This window comes from Ovis aries, chromosome 1, assembly GCF_016772045.2.
Source record: "Ovis aries strain OAR_USU_Benz2616 breed Rambouillet chromosome 1, ARS-UI_Ramb_v3.0, whole genome shotgun sequence".
In the NCBI taxonomy this organism is placed as follows: Eukaryota; Metazoa; Chordata; class Mammalia; order Artiodactyla; family Bovidae; genus Ovis; species Ovis aries.
In genome coordinates this window covers 53,743,202-53,759,161 of record NC_056054.1, presented here as the reverse complement: position 1 = coordinate 53,759,161, position 15,960 = coordinate 53,743,202, and the positions used below count along the sequence as shown (strand labels likewise).

The window sequence follows — 15,960 nt, the reverse complement described above, 5'->3', positions numbered from 1 at the left end:
ACATCCCTGGGCAGTACTGATCATGACTTGCTTTTTTAAAAAATAAATTAATTAACTTATTTGGCTGCACCAGGTCTTAGTTGCAGCACATGGAATCCTTGATCTTGGTTGCCACATGCAGGATCTATTTAGTTACAGCATGTGGGATCCAGTTCCCTGACCAGAGATTGAAACCGGTCTGCCTGCATCGAGAATGTGGAGTCTATTATTAGTTATCTTTTCTTTTTGGCAGAGCCTGTCTTCAATTTTTAAGCACTTGTGCCAAAGAAATGACCTCTGCTAACCCAAATTTATGTACTTGTTCATTTTCAGGCCAAATTCATTCCAAATAACAGCAAGTCTTTCAAGAAATGTATATATTTTTAATATCAAAGATTTAAGCACACACACACAAAACAGTCATTTAAAATATAAGGAGACAGTCTTACTTGGTCCTCAAAAGATAGAGCCTGAGCGACGTCTCTTGGAAATCCATCGATAACAATGCCCACTTCATCAGGCATTTGCATCAATTTTTGTTTTATCTCTGTAATTGTTGTTTCCTTTTTTTTTTTTTTAAGAAAAAAGATGAAAAACCACAGTTAAACTTACACTGACAACTCGTAGAAGAATCTTTGCAGGACAGAAGCAAATTATAACAGTACCTGTGGGGCCAGTTCTCCAGTTGTAATTATTTTGGCAATAAGACTCCATTTCCTGTTGCTGCTGGTACTATGGATCTTCTTCCTTAATAGTTCTCCTACTGAAATATACTGAAATCCATAACGTTCTGCGATTTTCAAACTCTGAGTACCCTTTCCACTTCCTGGACCACCTGTCATTTAAAACAAGCAGAACTGTGACCTTCCGATACAATAAGAAATCCCCTTCCATACAGCTATTGTCTTTATCTTGAGATGAAGAGTCTAGACGAGCAACCAGTGTGGAAACTATTCTACTTGTTTGTGACATTCTCAGAGCTACCTCTGAATGCAGAGAACGTGTGGATTTTGCTAAGGAAAGGGTAGAACTGTCATGATCAACTTATTAAATGAAAGAGACCTTTTTTTCCTTCACCAATTTTAGTAAACAACTAATTTTAAAAGTTGAATAATACACCTGAAACTGCTTCCATTTTTTCCTGTGTAAGCTCTAATACTTTTATCCTCTGTAATAAAAAAAAAAATTCTGTGAGATACAAAAGACAATGATCAAAATGACAGAAATGTACTACACAACAATAGAGTTCAAGTGCAGTGAAATGTAAAAATTAGTTTTAACCAAAAGCCCAGCAATATTGACATGGCTTCCTTAAATTTTTCTTTGAACTGTCCAAGCATCTCTTTGCCTTGTTGCCTTTAAATTCAAAAGAAGTTTGATGCAATAAATATGAAGAGTGAAAAAAAAATATGAAGAGTGAATGGAAGAGATCTTTAAGGTAGAACAACTTCATAGAACTCATGATAATTTTGATTTTGTGACACATTAGCATGAAATAATCAATATTTTGCAACACAGATCAATACCAATAATTGGGAAATGCCATTTATTTCTTTGTAAACATAGGCACCTAAATAATTATAAAATAGATACCTCAAATTTTATTTTCAAGTATTATATTATCTTGGTTGATTTATATTTTTAGACAACCTAGATTAATTGGAAGTTAATTAAAGTCTGGGTAAATTTTGAAATAATGCACATAACAATCATCCCACTCTGATTTGTTATTTGTTGGCAATTATACAAATAAAATATTTTCAAATACTTAATCATAAATTATTGAGTGTAGACAGAATATTTTTAAAATATGCAATGAACTATTTTTGGTAATATTCACTGAAATATAATTATAATTTGTTAAACCATATTGAAAATAAAAAGTCAATAGAAAAGTGAGTTGATGGTCTCTTTACTAATTCCATTTACCAATTTTTTTGGGGGTAGAAATCATTCTACATATCATTATTTAGTACATTAAAAAAAATTATTGTTGCAACTAATAAGTAAAAAAAAACAACAGGTATTTGTTTCACTTTGTTTTGGATTTTGTAGGAGAATTCTGAGTGAGTCAACTTGGTTGGCCAGGGCTTATTTTCTTTAAAAAATGTTTAATATCCAGAAGTCTAAGATCAGCTAGTATACTGAGATCCTTTTTGGGATTGAGATCCTTGTAAAACTGGCTTTTGTCTCTTCATTGCCTCATTAAACTTAGAAATTTATTGACATTTTTGACATTCTCTTGCTAAGAAGCTCTAAATACAATCCTACTAGACTTATCATTAGACTACCGTTAATACTATATTAAATTCATTACTGCCAAATGAAAAGCAAGCTTTGGTCTCAAATATTCATAGCTGCTTTAGGCCTATTAAATCATGGCTTGAAGAAAAATAAATACATGACCAACGCTGTCAACAAAGTCAAACTAATTTGATCCCTGAAGAATGAAAGTCATCTTTCATAAACTACACTTTCACACCTTTCTTAATGTTATGATCTCATAAGTCATCAAATTAAGACACCACAAATTTCACTGAATTAAAAAAAATTCAAACACACTAAGAAAGTTATGGCACCTTCAAGAAAAAATAGCTTTTTGTCAACTAATGGAGGCAACAGTAGACAACAAAAAGTATGATTAGCATAATTGACAGAGAATAGCATTAATATATTGGATGAATTTGACTACTGAAGCATCATAACAAATTAATCTTATTTTCTTCTCCCTGAAACCAGAGTAAGTTTAATTTGCTATATTTATTTAATTCCACTACTTTAAATATTAGGATCCCTCTTATTCTTAGATTTTACAATTATGCTAACATAAGAGAAATTCATTAACATCTGTGCCAAGAAGGCTAGCTTAAAAAAATTTTTTTTTGGTATTGCCAGAAGGGAAATTTTGCTTATTTAGATGTGGGTATCTGTACTCCCCCACTCTTTGATGTAACTAATAAAAATTTGTAAGGTTCAGGTACAATTATTTTATAATTCCTCAAAAGTCATAAAATCGTCCCAATTTTCTCAAACAACCTAAGGTTCAATTCTTTTCTTCTCTTATCTCAGTCCTCTAAAAGTTATTTTTGCTCACTGGTTCTGTTTCATTCTTATAACACATAAAATGTTATAACACATTGGGTAAGTCTAAAACCAAAATCACACCCTTGGGAAACTAGTTGATTTTATTCAGTAAAAAAGAACTGTGAAGTGGATGGGATTTGAGCATTTGTATCTTCTCCACAGATCTTAGTTTACGGAAATTTTAAAATAATTTTCATATAAAATTCACAGTGTACAAAAAATTCATATACATGCGCTATTTTTACAACAGCAACTTGTATTACACCCTTTTCGTGAACAATCAAGCTTTCATTTGTTTATCTTGATAATAATCACCAATACTGTACTAACAACAACAAGAAAAACAAAACAGAGAATATCTCATTATAAGATGGTGAAACAATTTCCAACAATTCTTTACCTCTGGCTTTATCTTTTAATAAGGCATTTCCTTGTCTTCTAGGTAAGAACTCCAAAATTTTAAGCACATACACAAAAATTCCAGTTTCAAGAATAGATAGAGATTTATGGCATAATAGTTAGTGGCTGCCATAAACCATGAGAATATTTTGACATTTTAGAAAATTGATTTCTGTACTCTCACACTACAATTATTGTAACAATCCAGGGCTAAATATATTTGCAACTCTATTTTCATTAGACTTATAGATGTACAAATGTCCCTCCTGCTAGTCTGGTAAACTTGAACTCTTTTTCTTTTGTTTATTGGCATGTTTTTTCCCAGTTGCCATCATCATTAGATCTTTTGGGAACAGTATTTCTTTGCTTGGGGGCTGTATACATGTGGCCTTTGGCTAACAATTGCTGGCTAGAATATAGCTTTGAATATCTCACACTAGATTTTTGCTTTTGGTCATCTTTGCAAAAGATAAGTCAAATTGGAAGTGAGACGATTACAAATGTTTCATATTCACAGGTCTCTCATAATTCTACAGCTTTTGAGGAAGCTAGAATTGCAAGGGTGGTCAAAAATGCATGTTGTAAAATTACTTAAGACAGTTTCAATATCTATTCCTTGTGAAATGGCATCAGACTGATACTTTCATATTCAACATAAGATTCACCATGGCAATTTAAAAAATTAACTATTATCCTTGTTATATTCATTAATACTCAGATGTTACTTGCTGTGTAAAACATTGTTCTATTAGATTTGCTTGTCTAATAATATCAAACTTAGATTTCATTGTAGGTGCCAGTATGTCATAAGGAAGATTCATTTATATGAATCTTTACCAACATATTATTATTATTTATTTTTTTCTCAAAAGTTAATAGTAAAAATTCAGTTTGTTGAGTTAAAGGGAAAAAAGCCACATCAATGTTCAGAACACTTCTAATGGATGCAGTTACCTATGTTAAAAATTAAGCAGATAAAAACCACAAGACAATAAATCTTGAAGAGGTCACTTGTTTTCAGTGACCAGGAATTTCTACGACATTGTAATGAGATTCTATAAAAGTGCAATAGGCATTAAATATAACAATATATTTTATTGAAAATGATACTAAAAATATGTCCATCTACTGTCTCTCGAGTTTTTGTTTCTATTCTACTTATTATCCAGCTAAGTATTTGCAAATATGGTGCATAGTTGACATAATTTTTGGAACATAAACATACGAACAAAGAGAGCAATAGCATGAGAATTTTGCTTTCTGCCTCATACCTATGACAAGAATGATTTTTGGTCGAGGTCTAGTAGGATCAAAGACCTCATACTCCTCAATTAGCTCTGCAGTCTCAGAAAGGTCCGTGTCACTTTCTATGGAGAATTGATGAATTGGAGGGAGCCGATCATACCGCCGATAAGGAAAGTTTGAATTTTCAGGCATTACTGCAAAAGAGTAAGATAACTTTGAAACGGAAAAAAAAAAAGCACAATAAAACATTTTATGCACTTAACCAATTAGTTGAAGAAATTTTAAAATTAAATGATTCTGATTGTTTTCAACTGAGAGTAGATTCCTGTCCCCTTAAGCGGTCAGCAAACTCTTCCTTAAAGGGTCAGATAGTCTCCACCTGGGGCTTTGAGGGTCATAGAGTCTCATACTACAATTATTAATAGTTAGGAAAACAGTCTTAGATAATAAGTAAACAAGTGGATGTGCTTGTGTTCCAATTAAACTTTGTTTATAAAAAACAAGCAGGAAGCCAGACTTGGCCCTCGGTTCGTAGGCGGCCAACCTCGGCCCTAGTGGAACATTAAGTTCGCCTAGTCTTGCTTGGTAGTTCATGTATATCTTGTTCTCCGAAAACGGTGCTCCCTAGAGTAGTGTACTGCATACCTTCACAACTTTCACAACCATATGCAGCTGCCCATGGAGATAATGCTGACATACAATGTTTCATTTATCCATAAATATAGATATGCAGTCACTATGATTCAGGTACTATGGTGTCATTCTGTGGAACAGCTTGGTGGCATAATGCACAAAACCTTAAGGTATTGTTACAAGGCAGAGAGTAGCAAACGTTTTCTACATTTGGAACATCTTTCATTGTCATTTAACTTTACTTTCCCAATATTTATTATCTTTAATCTCCTTGATTAAAAAATGTGACTATGAAGATTTAAATTTACATCTACAATAGTGACAAATATTTGCTATTTATTGTTAGACATGTTAGTGTGTTGAGGATGGTTCAGTAGAAAAATAAAATAAGATGTCATCCTATCCTCACAGAGCTTACAATACAGAGCTTACATGCTTATATTTGGTAGCAGTATGTATACCACGTTTGTTAAGTGCTAAAATGAATATCTCTATGGTAAACACCATAGGAGTTCAATGAATGAGTAGATCCATCTGGGCTGGAGTGGTATAAAAGAGCTTGCAAAGGAGGCAGGACTTGAACCTCGAAAGACTAGAACAGGTGATGAAATGTAGAAAGGATTTCTCAGTTGGGAGAAATAAAATACAAGACTCGAGTTGGAAATACAAATGACATATTCAAATAGACCAGAGGACAGAGCTGGCAAGCCAAGTCAGGCACATGGCCTCAACCAGCTGTTGATATTTGATTCATAGATCCTTCCTTCTTCATCATGGTCTGGTATTCAAGGAGGCAAAGAGAAGCTGTAACTACCCCAAAGGCAATAGCACAAAGGAGACGGAAGGTCACCTGGCCTTCATGAGAAATCTGGTTAAGGGCATCACTGGATTTTAGCATGGCATAATGCTCACATCTCTCCAGGGGATGCTGATCAGGCAGAACTTTTCATTTTCTGTTCATACAATAAATGAGGTCATTGACTACTGACTCATGGGACTCACTTCATTTACAAGAAAAGAGTGAGGTTGTCTACAGATGACAGAGGGTATTCTTTAGAAAATTCTGGGAAGGGCTATGTCAGTAAAGGCACTAACAATATTATCTTTTTCTGCCTTGAAATTGAATTGCTTCATCCAACACAGGGCACCACTTTAAGCATTATCCTTGACTATTTTCTTCCCTCACTCTTCACATCTGTCCCCATAGACTTACCTCTAAAACATATCTGTAACACAGTTGTTTTTTTTTCTGTGTCTCCACTAACACAACTATTCCCCAAACTACCATCATTTACCCAGACTACTGCAATAGACCCCTAGTGGTTGCTTGCTTTCACACTTGGCAAAAAGTCCATTGCTTGAAATACTCTTTCCTTACTGAGCCCATGGCTAACTGCTTCTTGTCACTCACATTTCAGTTTAAATGTCACCTCCTATAAGAGGACTTTACTGACATTTTAATCTGGGGCAGCCACTCAGTTTCAAGGACATCGCCCCTTATAATAATGGTCTGCACAGCACATACCTCTTCACCATCTGAGAGGCCTCTAATTCACTTGTTGTTTGTCCTCTCCCATTAGAAAAAGTTCCATGATAGCAGCAACTTAGCACACACATGGAGAAAAGCCAGAAGATGGGTAGGTAGTGTGTGGTCACAATGTGGAGGACTTTAATCACCAGGGTAAGGGTTTCAGCTTCAATCTGGTAGAAACCCAGTGGAGGCTTTTTTGGGGGTAGAGGAATGACATAATGAAATATGTTTTCCAGGAAAGTAAATCTGGTGGTGGTTAGAATGGATCTGAGTAGGAAAAACTAGGAGCAGAAAGAGTACAGCTAGAAGGCTGTTAAAGTGATTCACACAAGAGAAGTGAGGGCTTAGGTAAGAGGGGAAATAGGGGATATGGAAATGAGTGCTGGATATGAAAGACATGATTTGGATTAGGATATGGGCTTCCCAGTTGGCGCTAGTGGTAAAGAAACTGCCTGTCAATGCAGGAGACATGAGTTCAGTCCCTGGGTCGGGAAGACCTCCTAGAGGAGATCTTCTGCCATACTCTTCTGGAGGAGGGTATGGCAATTCACTCTAATATTCTTGCCTGGAGAATCCCATGGACAGAGGAGCTGGTGGGCTACAGTCCAAAGGGTTGCATAGGTTGGACATGACTGAAGCGACTTAGCGCACACGCACACATGAGAGATCAGTGAAGGTGCCTGTTCAAAAACAACTGCCAGGTGAAAAGCCTAGAAGATAGGAACGCACTGCATTTCATACTGTATCTTCCTGCCCTCTCTTTAATGTTCCAGAAATACTGGGCTTCTCTCCTTCCTGTCTTTATCCAGGCCTCTCCTATGTCAGGTATTTCTGTTCTCTGTTCCCTAGTACACTCTCAATCTCCTCCATCCTTTTCTATCTGACACCTACTCAGCTTTCTGCCTCTTATATTAGCATATCAGGTCTTCCAGGAAGACTGCCTTGAATCTAGCCAAGGATGGATCCACCTGTCTTGTTAATATCAGCATGTGGTATTTCCTATAGGAGTCACTGCGCTTCTCATTAAATGCTTGGCTTCATCCTACACTGTAAGCTCCGTGAGGGCATGTGCCACGTTTGTTCTTTCTTGGAGGCTACACAACCTCAGTCTTAAAAGCGTGTCTGACACATAGCAGTACTCAATACATGGTTATTTTATAGCTCAACTGACTTATTGACTGACTCCATGGAAATAAGAAAAGGAGGGTCATTTTGAAGCAAATATGATATGTTTAGTTTTTGACATGTTCAGTAAAGATGACAATGAGATATTCCAAAAGAAAAGTTCTATGGACATTTGGAGCTATGGGACTAAAACTCTTAATTTATGAGTAATCGTTTGTTCAGTTGTACATACACTGCAAAAAAATGGATGCTCATCTCACATTTATAGTATAACATTTTAAAGAACCGTCAGCTAATAATTTATTCTTTTTTTATATTTTTACTTAGAAAAGTAAGTTGCTTAAAAATTATTAAAATGTTTTATTTCACAGAATAATTTTCATGATAATTATATATTAGCATAGCTCTGTCAATATTTCAGCAAAAATGTACAGATCACTTTTTATTTCTAGAAATAATGACAACACTTTAAGTTACAGGGAAGTTAGCAATACTGTTTATTTTTTAACAGTGTATTATATAAATCACAGTTAAAAACCTACAGAGCACAAACTTGTATAGCAGTTCATAAAATAAAATTTTATTATTTCAGGATTCATCAGTTTAGAAACTATTTTCTGCCTTTTAGGCTATGTTCCAGATATCAGACAGTGTGATGTAACATTCTTGTTTCCATAGTATGTGAAAGCTTTTATTTGATGATTAAGTAAAAGATTTCTAAGTGGGAATTCTGGTAAAGTGTCAATAGGTAATGGAGAGTCTAAAATTAAAAAGCAATTTCAATTTTAATGAAAGTTAAACCTACATTTTCCATTCCTATTGTAGCTCATTCTGCTAATTGAGGGTTCCAAAATGGTCATCAGTGGGTCCAATGCAGCCCCATAGATGTGCTTTGTTCATCTTGATGTTTTCCCCAAATTTGTGCTTGACTGCCTTTAGACAATGACTGTTCCCTCTAGTCTTGTTCTCCAGTTTCACCATATCCCCACCATTGTCTACTACATACTTGGCCTGCCTGGCTTCTATATATAATGAAGACAAGTGAAAGTATAAAATAGAAGCATTCAAATTTCATTTTGCTACAAAGTACTAGTTTATACAACCAGTTTGAGAGCAGCTTTTCGATCAGGTGAATGTCACATCCTCTTAGAGTTACATTTGAAAGCACAAACATATCTTAGACTAAATCCAGTAATATTTAAGGTTTGTAGTGCTTAAAGGTTTAAAAAGAAATTCCCCATATTTGTCACTTGATTTAACAAGGGCAGAGGGCATGTATTTAACATTGAGCTAGATACAAATATATTATGACATTCTGGGGAAGGAAATTAGCCCTTTGGGGAAGGTGTATGAACCCTTCAAGCTCACAGAAATATCATTGTGTTCCCTTAAGCAGTAATTTCCTAAGTGGTCTGCCACCGTGATAACTGCCTACAGGTGCTCTTTTGAACTTTGAAGCCTAAATGACCTAGAGGAGCTCCTGCATGGACAGAGAAGTCTTCTCCTCTCCGGAGATATTTCTGAGACAATAGCATTTCTGCTTTTTCTCCTTGCTTGTGTTTCTTAAAAATTAATACACTATGACTCCTCCCCGTGTTCAAATAAAATTTAAGGTTGTCAAGGTAAGATGTTGCTGTTGTTTAGTCGTTGTGTCTGACTCTTTGCAACCCTATGGACTGTGGCCCACCAGGCTCTCCTGTCCATGGAATTTTCCAGGCAAGAATACTGGAGTGGGTTGCCATTTTCTTCTCCAGGGGATCTTTTCAACTCAGGAATTGAACCCAGTGTCTCCTGCATTGGCAGGTGGGTTCTTTACCACTAAGCCACCAGGGAAGCCCCAATGGTAAGATAAAACAGACTAAAATGTATTTCCCCTTGTATTTATTGCAAATAGAATTGTCTCTGTTTCAAATTCTGTCTGCATAATTAAAACTTTTCTAGGTACAATTTTTAAGAATGGTTTAAAATTTGAAAACAGAATGATTTGGGCCACTGGAAAAGAATTAATTGGCTTCTTCTGATTGGAACTGATTCCACTTTGCAAATACTATTGTATTTCTCAATTTTATCTGGAGCCTAAAGGGCTGCTTGGCCGATGTTGAACTAATTTTGATAAACACAAATTTTGGAAAGCTAGGATACCATGAATCTCCTCTAGTGAACTCCAGTTCTTAGTTCCAAATTATTCCTAAAATTGTTAAACAAGTTTATGCATCCCATTTCTTTCATAGCACCCAAATGCCTAATCTCATGCTTTGCATTCAGTACCTGCTAAATAAATCCTTCTTGAGTTAACTAGTATAAACTTTACATGCATTTATGCAGATACATTAAAATGAATTTGGAAACACAGCAACAAGTTAAATCTCTTCTTAGCTAATAAAAATGTTATAGTTATTAATAACTATCAATTTTGTCTGTCATCTACTCATTTATTTGGAAAAGTCTTATTGAAATTTTAAGAAAAATTCAGTTTGTTAATGTAATTCATTTTACAAAATAATGAAGTCAGTAAAAAATTTCATTAAGCTTTTAGTGAAGTACTGGACAACGGTATGTAATTGTGTTTGTCTTATCATAGAAGAGATTAGAATTAGTAGCAGAGAGAAATTAGTCCTGTTTCAGGACCAAATATCCTTTCAAGCATTTGAAAACCTATTAAATTAAATCACTGCCTACAGTTTATATGTTATGTTTTAAAGAATATTGCTATAAATATAAACTATTATTCTACATATACATTACCATTTCTTAGGAAGGATCTCCGTGACTGTCCTCCATTGAGTGGAGGTAAAGTCTTCTTCTCCTGGCTTACAAATGTATCCCATTTCACCTTGTCACATCCCCCTAATTCCTTTACTTTCTGTAAACAACTTTCCAAGTATTCTACTGGGTCTTCAGGCTTCGAACACATCAGTCCATTCAAAAGGCTCTGAAATATAACAACAAAATACGTCCACATAAAATATGTTTTTAAACCACCTTTGTCAAAATAGTGTATATCCCATCTTTAAATTCTGGGTTGTTTGGATTCTTTGCATTTTTTAAATAAACAATTTGAGTTGAAATTATGCTCTTACTGAGTAATTAAAAGAACCCCTTAAATTCTTGACCAGTTAGTTTTCAGCTCAGCATTCTCTGTCCTTTAAACAATTAAGGCAAAAAACAAAACAAAAACAATGAGGGCAACTGCATTGTTTAAAATGGATGAACCCTATCAATATGAGATTAAGTACAGTGTGTAAAAATGCCCCAGTGATGACTGATTTCATTCCTACCCATCCTTAAAGTCTCCAAGCCTCAGTTGCAGAGGGTGATTTATGGATTGAAACACCTGGAACATAGTAAATAATAAACGTTGATGGATTTAATCACCATCATAATCATCATCAGAAAGTCCCCACTGAGCCCTTGGGTTGGCTTGCAGACCCCTTCTTTGGTGTTCATTGTACCCAGAAAAAACTCTTACCTGCCATTCATACTAAAACCATCAGTTTATGTTTTGGTCTTCTCTTCTAACCTATAAAATCTTCAACAATACAGTGTGGGTCTTATTTATTTCTCACTATCCAGCCTCTGACACTTTTCCTTGCACATGGCAGGTACATCCTGGACTGTTCTCTAATCAGAAAAAAAAAATACACTCAAAATATAAAGACTGACTCCAAAAAATCTATTTGATATAAAATAAATCACTACAATGTATATTTCAATATGTAATTGAAATTATAGAAGAAAGCCTGGTGTCTGATATGTCACAAGTATTAATTTCTATCAATGCTACAGATTTGGAAATGCTCATTCCTGGGAACTGAACTGATGTGAAAGTTTTCTTTGGAGTATTTTATGGAAAGCATTGAGGATTATTATCACTGTTATTAATAAACAAAACATACACTCTTTGAAAGGCTAATAGCTTTTCTAAATACAGCACTTTATTTTCAAATTATTCTTGTGTGAGTTGCTCAAAGTGGTAGGCAGTCTCTACCAGGTACATTAATCCTCTGAAACCCTAAGTAATATGGGTTAGAATGTTCAATCTGAGGGGTTCAACTGCAGAGGGAGTGGAAAAAATGAACTTGGGCATACATACACACACACACACACACACACACACACACATTGGGTTTAACTACTCACATTCCTCCTACATTAACATAGCTAACTCCGTGACAGGGCTTACTCTATATCTTACTGTATATCTGTGTGCTTTAGCTTACTTAATGCACTTTTAGTCCTATGTGGCATTGTTATCCTCATTCATAGACTAGGAACTCAGGGTTCCGAGATGTTAGTGAATTGACCTAGGTTACTCAGCTAGAAACGCGTAGGCCTAGGATTCCAACTCAATGGTTTTGATTTCTTATATTCCTCTCTCTACATCTTGTAAAAACATATATGGGATAAAAAGAAAGTGCCAGAAAATCTGTGCCCCATAGGTAATCCAACTGCAACTTGAGTCATTCAAGATTGAAAGTGAAAGTGAAAGTCACTCAGTCATGTCCGACTCTTTGCGACCCCATTGACTATACAGTCCATAGAATTCTCCAGGCCAGAATATTGAAGTGAGTAGCCTATCTCTTCTCCAGCGGATCTTCACAGCCCAGGGATCAAACCCAGGTCTCCTGCATTGCCGGGGGATTCTTTACCAACTGAGATTAGATCTTTAATTTTTTTATCCCTCAGTTCAGTCACTCAATCGTGTCCAACTCTTTGCAACCCCATGGACTGCAACACGCCAGGCCCCACTGTCCATCACCAACTTTTGGCCATTGAGTCAGTGATGCCATCCAACCATCTTATCCTCTGTCATCCCCTTCTGCTCCTGCCCTCAATCTTTCCCAGAATCAGGATCTTTCCCAATGAGTCAGTTCTTTGCATCAGGTGGCCAAGTTGGAGTTTCAGCTTCAGCGTCAGTCCTTCTAATGAATATTCAGGACTGATTTCCTTTAGGATTGACTGGTTTGATCTCCTTGTAGTCCAAGGGACTCTCAAGAGTCTCCTTCAATACCACAGTTCAAAAGCATCAATTCTTTGGCACTCAGCTTTCTTTATAGTCTAACTCTCACATCCGTACATGACTACTGGAAAAACCATAGCTTTGACTAGATGGAACTTTATCAGCAAAGTAATGTCTCTGCTTTTTAATATGCTGTCTAGATTGGTCATAGCTTTTCTTCCAAGGAGCAAGCGTCGTTTAATTTCATGGCTGCAGTCACTATCTGCAGTGATTCTGGAGCCCCAAAAGATAAAATCTGTCACTGTTTTCATTGTTTCCTCATCTATCAGCCACAAAGTGATGGGACTGGATGCCATGATCCTTGTTTTTTGAATGTTGAGTTTTAAGCCAACATTGAGTTTTTATCCCTTTTATTGCCCTAAAATGAGTGAACATACTCAATGAAGAATTTTTTTGCTGGAAAATATATGTTTCCACCCTTTCTAACCGAATCTGACTCCAAAAGGGGTACAGATATCAGAAGCGAGAATGAGGTCCACTCCTTCATAGATAATTTAAATCTTTTCTTCTAATAGTCACCATCAGGGATCCAAAACAACGAGCAGATATTGTTTTACTCAGTCTATTTGAGTTAACCCTCTGAGAACTTGAGTAATCTATTTTGACTTTCCCCAGTATTCAAATGGATTGCCAAATCTCTGCTCTAGGACACAACGACACAAGATCAATATACATACCATAAAGTTAACTAGAGTTAAGATTTCATGACAGAATTAGGGAAAAGTGATTTTTGCCTTAAACATTTAATCTAGAAATGGAAACACATCCCAAACTTGAACCTATCCTTTTAGTTCATGTGATGTCTCATGTCAAAAAGAAATCTGAAATGTCAGTAAGATACAGATTGTTGCTTGACAATATTTAGATTCAATAATCATTCTCTTGGTCTACAATGGTGTCTAGTATCTGCAACTGTGTCCAATGTTTTGGGTTTGATAGATATTTAATTGAAACTTTATATACCTAGAAACTTTATATAGGTACCCATATTGCATTTTTTGAGGGATAAAATCCAGTTTGGAAACTTAAAGCATTTGGTTTTGCTATCTACATTCATCACATGGAGAACTGCCAAGTTTTACTTTTCTCTTGTGCTACGAGCAGCACAGATTCTTCTTACAGGAAGGATGGAGCCTTTGGAGGTCACCAGCAGTCTCCTTCCACCTTCGCATTGCCTGGGATTGCATTTAAGTACTCTATAATTCTGTATTTCACCTAAGCAAGTTGACTTCCTTTTCTGGGTGTGTACTATTTTGTAACCTCCCATTCATATGCAGAAAAGCCAAGGAAAAGCATAGCACCTGAACAAAAGCACCTGCCATCACTTATTTGCATAAACAGTGTAGATTTTCATGTACAAACGATCAAAATTCTCTGCAGTTACCAAGGAGAAAAACAGTACCCACATTTATAAAGAAAATAGGAGTACAATTTAAGTGGCACTTTCCAATCAGGTGACCCTCCTGCAGATGCTTCTAATTACTCTTTTAGGAATGACACTGATGTCAGTAGTAGTATTTATGGACAAAACCCTTCAGCTCTTCGTCTCCATGTTTACTTTTTGAAGATAGAAACAAAGAAAATTCTTAAGATTCCTACAAACCCTCAAGACCTGTCCTTATGCAACATCTCCTGATTATTTTCAAATATTAGTGACACATTTGCTAGACTTGAGTTTCACGCACCAGGCTTGCGCTTAGTGGGTGATTTACCTGGATATCTTGTTTTCAGATAGACCTGAAATCGATGGCTTAAGAGGTGAGTTAAAAAGGAAGATCTGTAATTATGGAGGTCCATTTAAAGACAATTTGGGAAAACAGAGGCAAAATTATTTTTCCAAGTGGTGTTATAAAATTCCTTTTAGCAGAACAACCCCCCTCAAATAGGAGAAAGAGCAATGCACGCCTTCTAGTTTACTAATTAGTCTATAGTCTATCATCTTTCAGAAATGGGGAACCTGGTCCAGGACTTGCTCTGTGAAGCCTGGCTTGCTTCCATTTTTTTCCCTTAACCTAAGTAAAAACACAGGATTAAGGAATGTTTTAAAATTCAAATACAGAGAGAAGGAAAGGAAGCAAAACAACTCGGGAGGTTGGCTGTCATTTAGAACTAACCAAGGTTCTAGTTCATCCTCCAGCTTCCTCTCCCGCATTCTCAAAGTGTCCCCCATCCCCCGGGGGCCCTGGTGCAGATGCTGCTGTGATGCGGTGGGAAGAAGACAGAGCAACAGGAGTCACGCCCGCCTCGCCACTCCCTCTAGGACTGGCTTTCTCTAGGTGGGTTGGTTAAGGCGGGCGAAAGCTATGGGCTGGGGAGGTGAGGAAGGAGAACCATCTATCTCTTCCAAGACGACGGGAAAACGTGCTCTGCAGTTCATTCACCGAAAGCGCAGAGCAGCGCTGGGTGACTGCCACCCGGGAGGTAGCGCTGCCTTTGATGGGTTTGGATTTGTTTTTTTGCATCTTCATCCCTCTCCTCCAAGCTATCCCTTGTCCGGGCCCCTTTCATCCTCACTTCCGAGTCAGCGCTGGGGTCCCGACCCTCGGCGCGCGGAGGGACTGGGACTCTGGACCCCTCGGTTCAGAGTCCTTGCTCGCTGCTAGGCGCCAGGGTACCCACCTGGCCTGATCCTCGCCCCCGGAGTGCGCGGCCGGCCGCTGCCAGCAGCCCACCCTGGGAGTCCACATCGGAGGGATGCGCGGGGGGCAGCCTGCTTTCAGAACCAGTTTGAAGATGAAACTTGATTTTCGAGATGGGGGCTTCTGAGCCCAGCCACCCGACAAGAGCCGAGCCATTCAAGGACCCAGCAATCCGCCAGAAAGGCAGCTACCCCCGGGCAAGCGGGCGAGCAAGCTTCTGCAAGCGCCCTCACTTGCGTGCCCCTCTTCTTCAAGGTGGGACGGGGCGCGGCTTCCTCACCCAGAACCTCGGGGATGCCCTGCCC

At 37.1% G+C, this 15,960-nt stretch overlaps 1 protein-coding gene across 2 annotated transcripts in view; it reads right to left on the bottom strand.

Annotated features, from left to right (window-relative positions):
- The window catches only part of AK5 (adenylate kinase 5), a 272,560-nt gene that overhangs the window by 256,109 nt on the left and 491 nt on the right, over nt 1-15,960 (bottom strand). The window contains exons 2-5 of one of the 2 annotated variants that reach the window (XM_004002092.6): nt 10,742-10,928; nt 4,734-4,901; nt 645-814; nt 429-542 (exon numbers count right to left, since the gene is read on the bottom strand). In XM_004002092.6, the coding sequence (XP_004002141.4) occupies nt 429-542; nt 645-814; nt 4,734-4,901; nt 10,742-10,928 (639 nt within the window). The remainder of the gene's footprint in view (nt 1-428; nt 543-644; nt 815-4,733; nt 4,902-10,741; nt 10,929-15,960) is intronic. The other variant, XM_042249944.2, reaches the window with a different exon arrangement.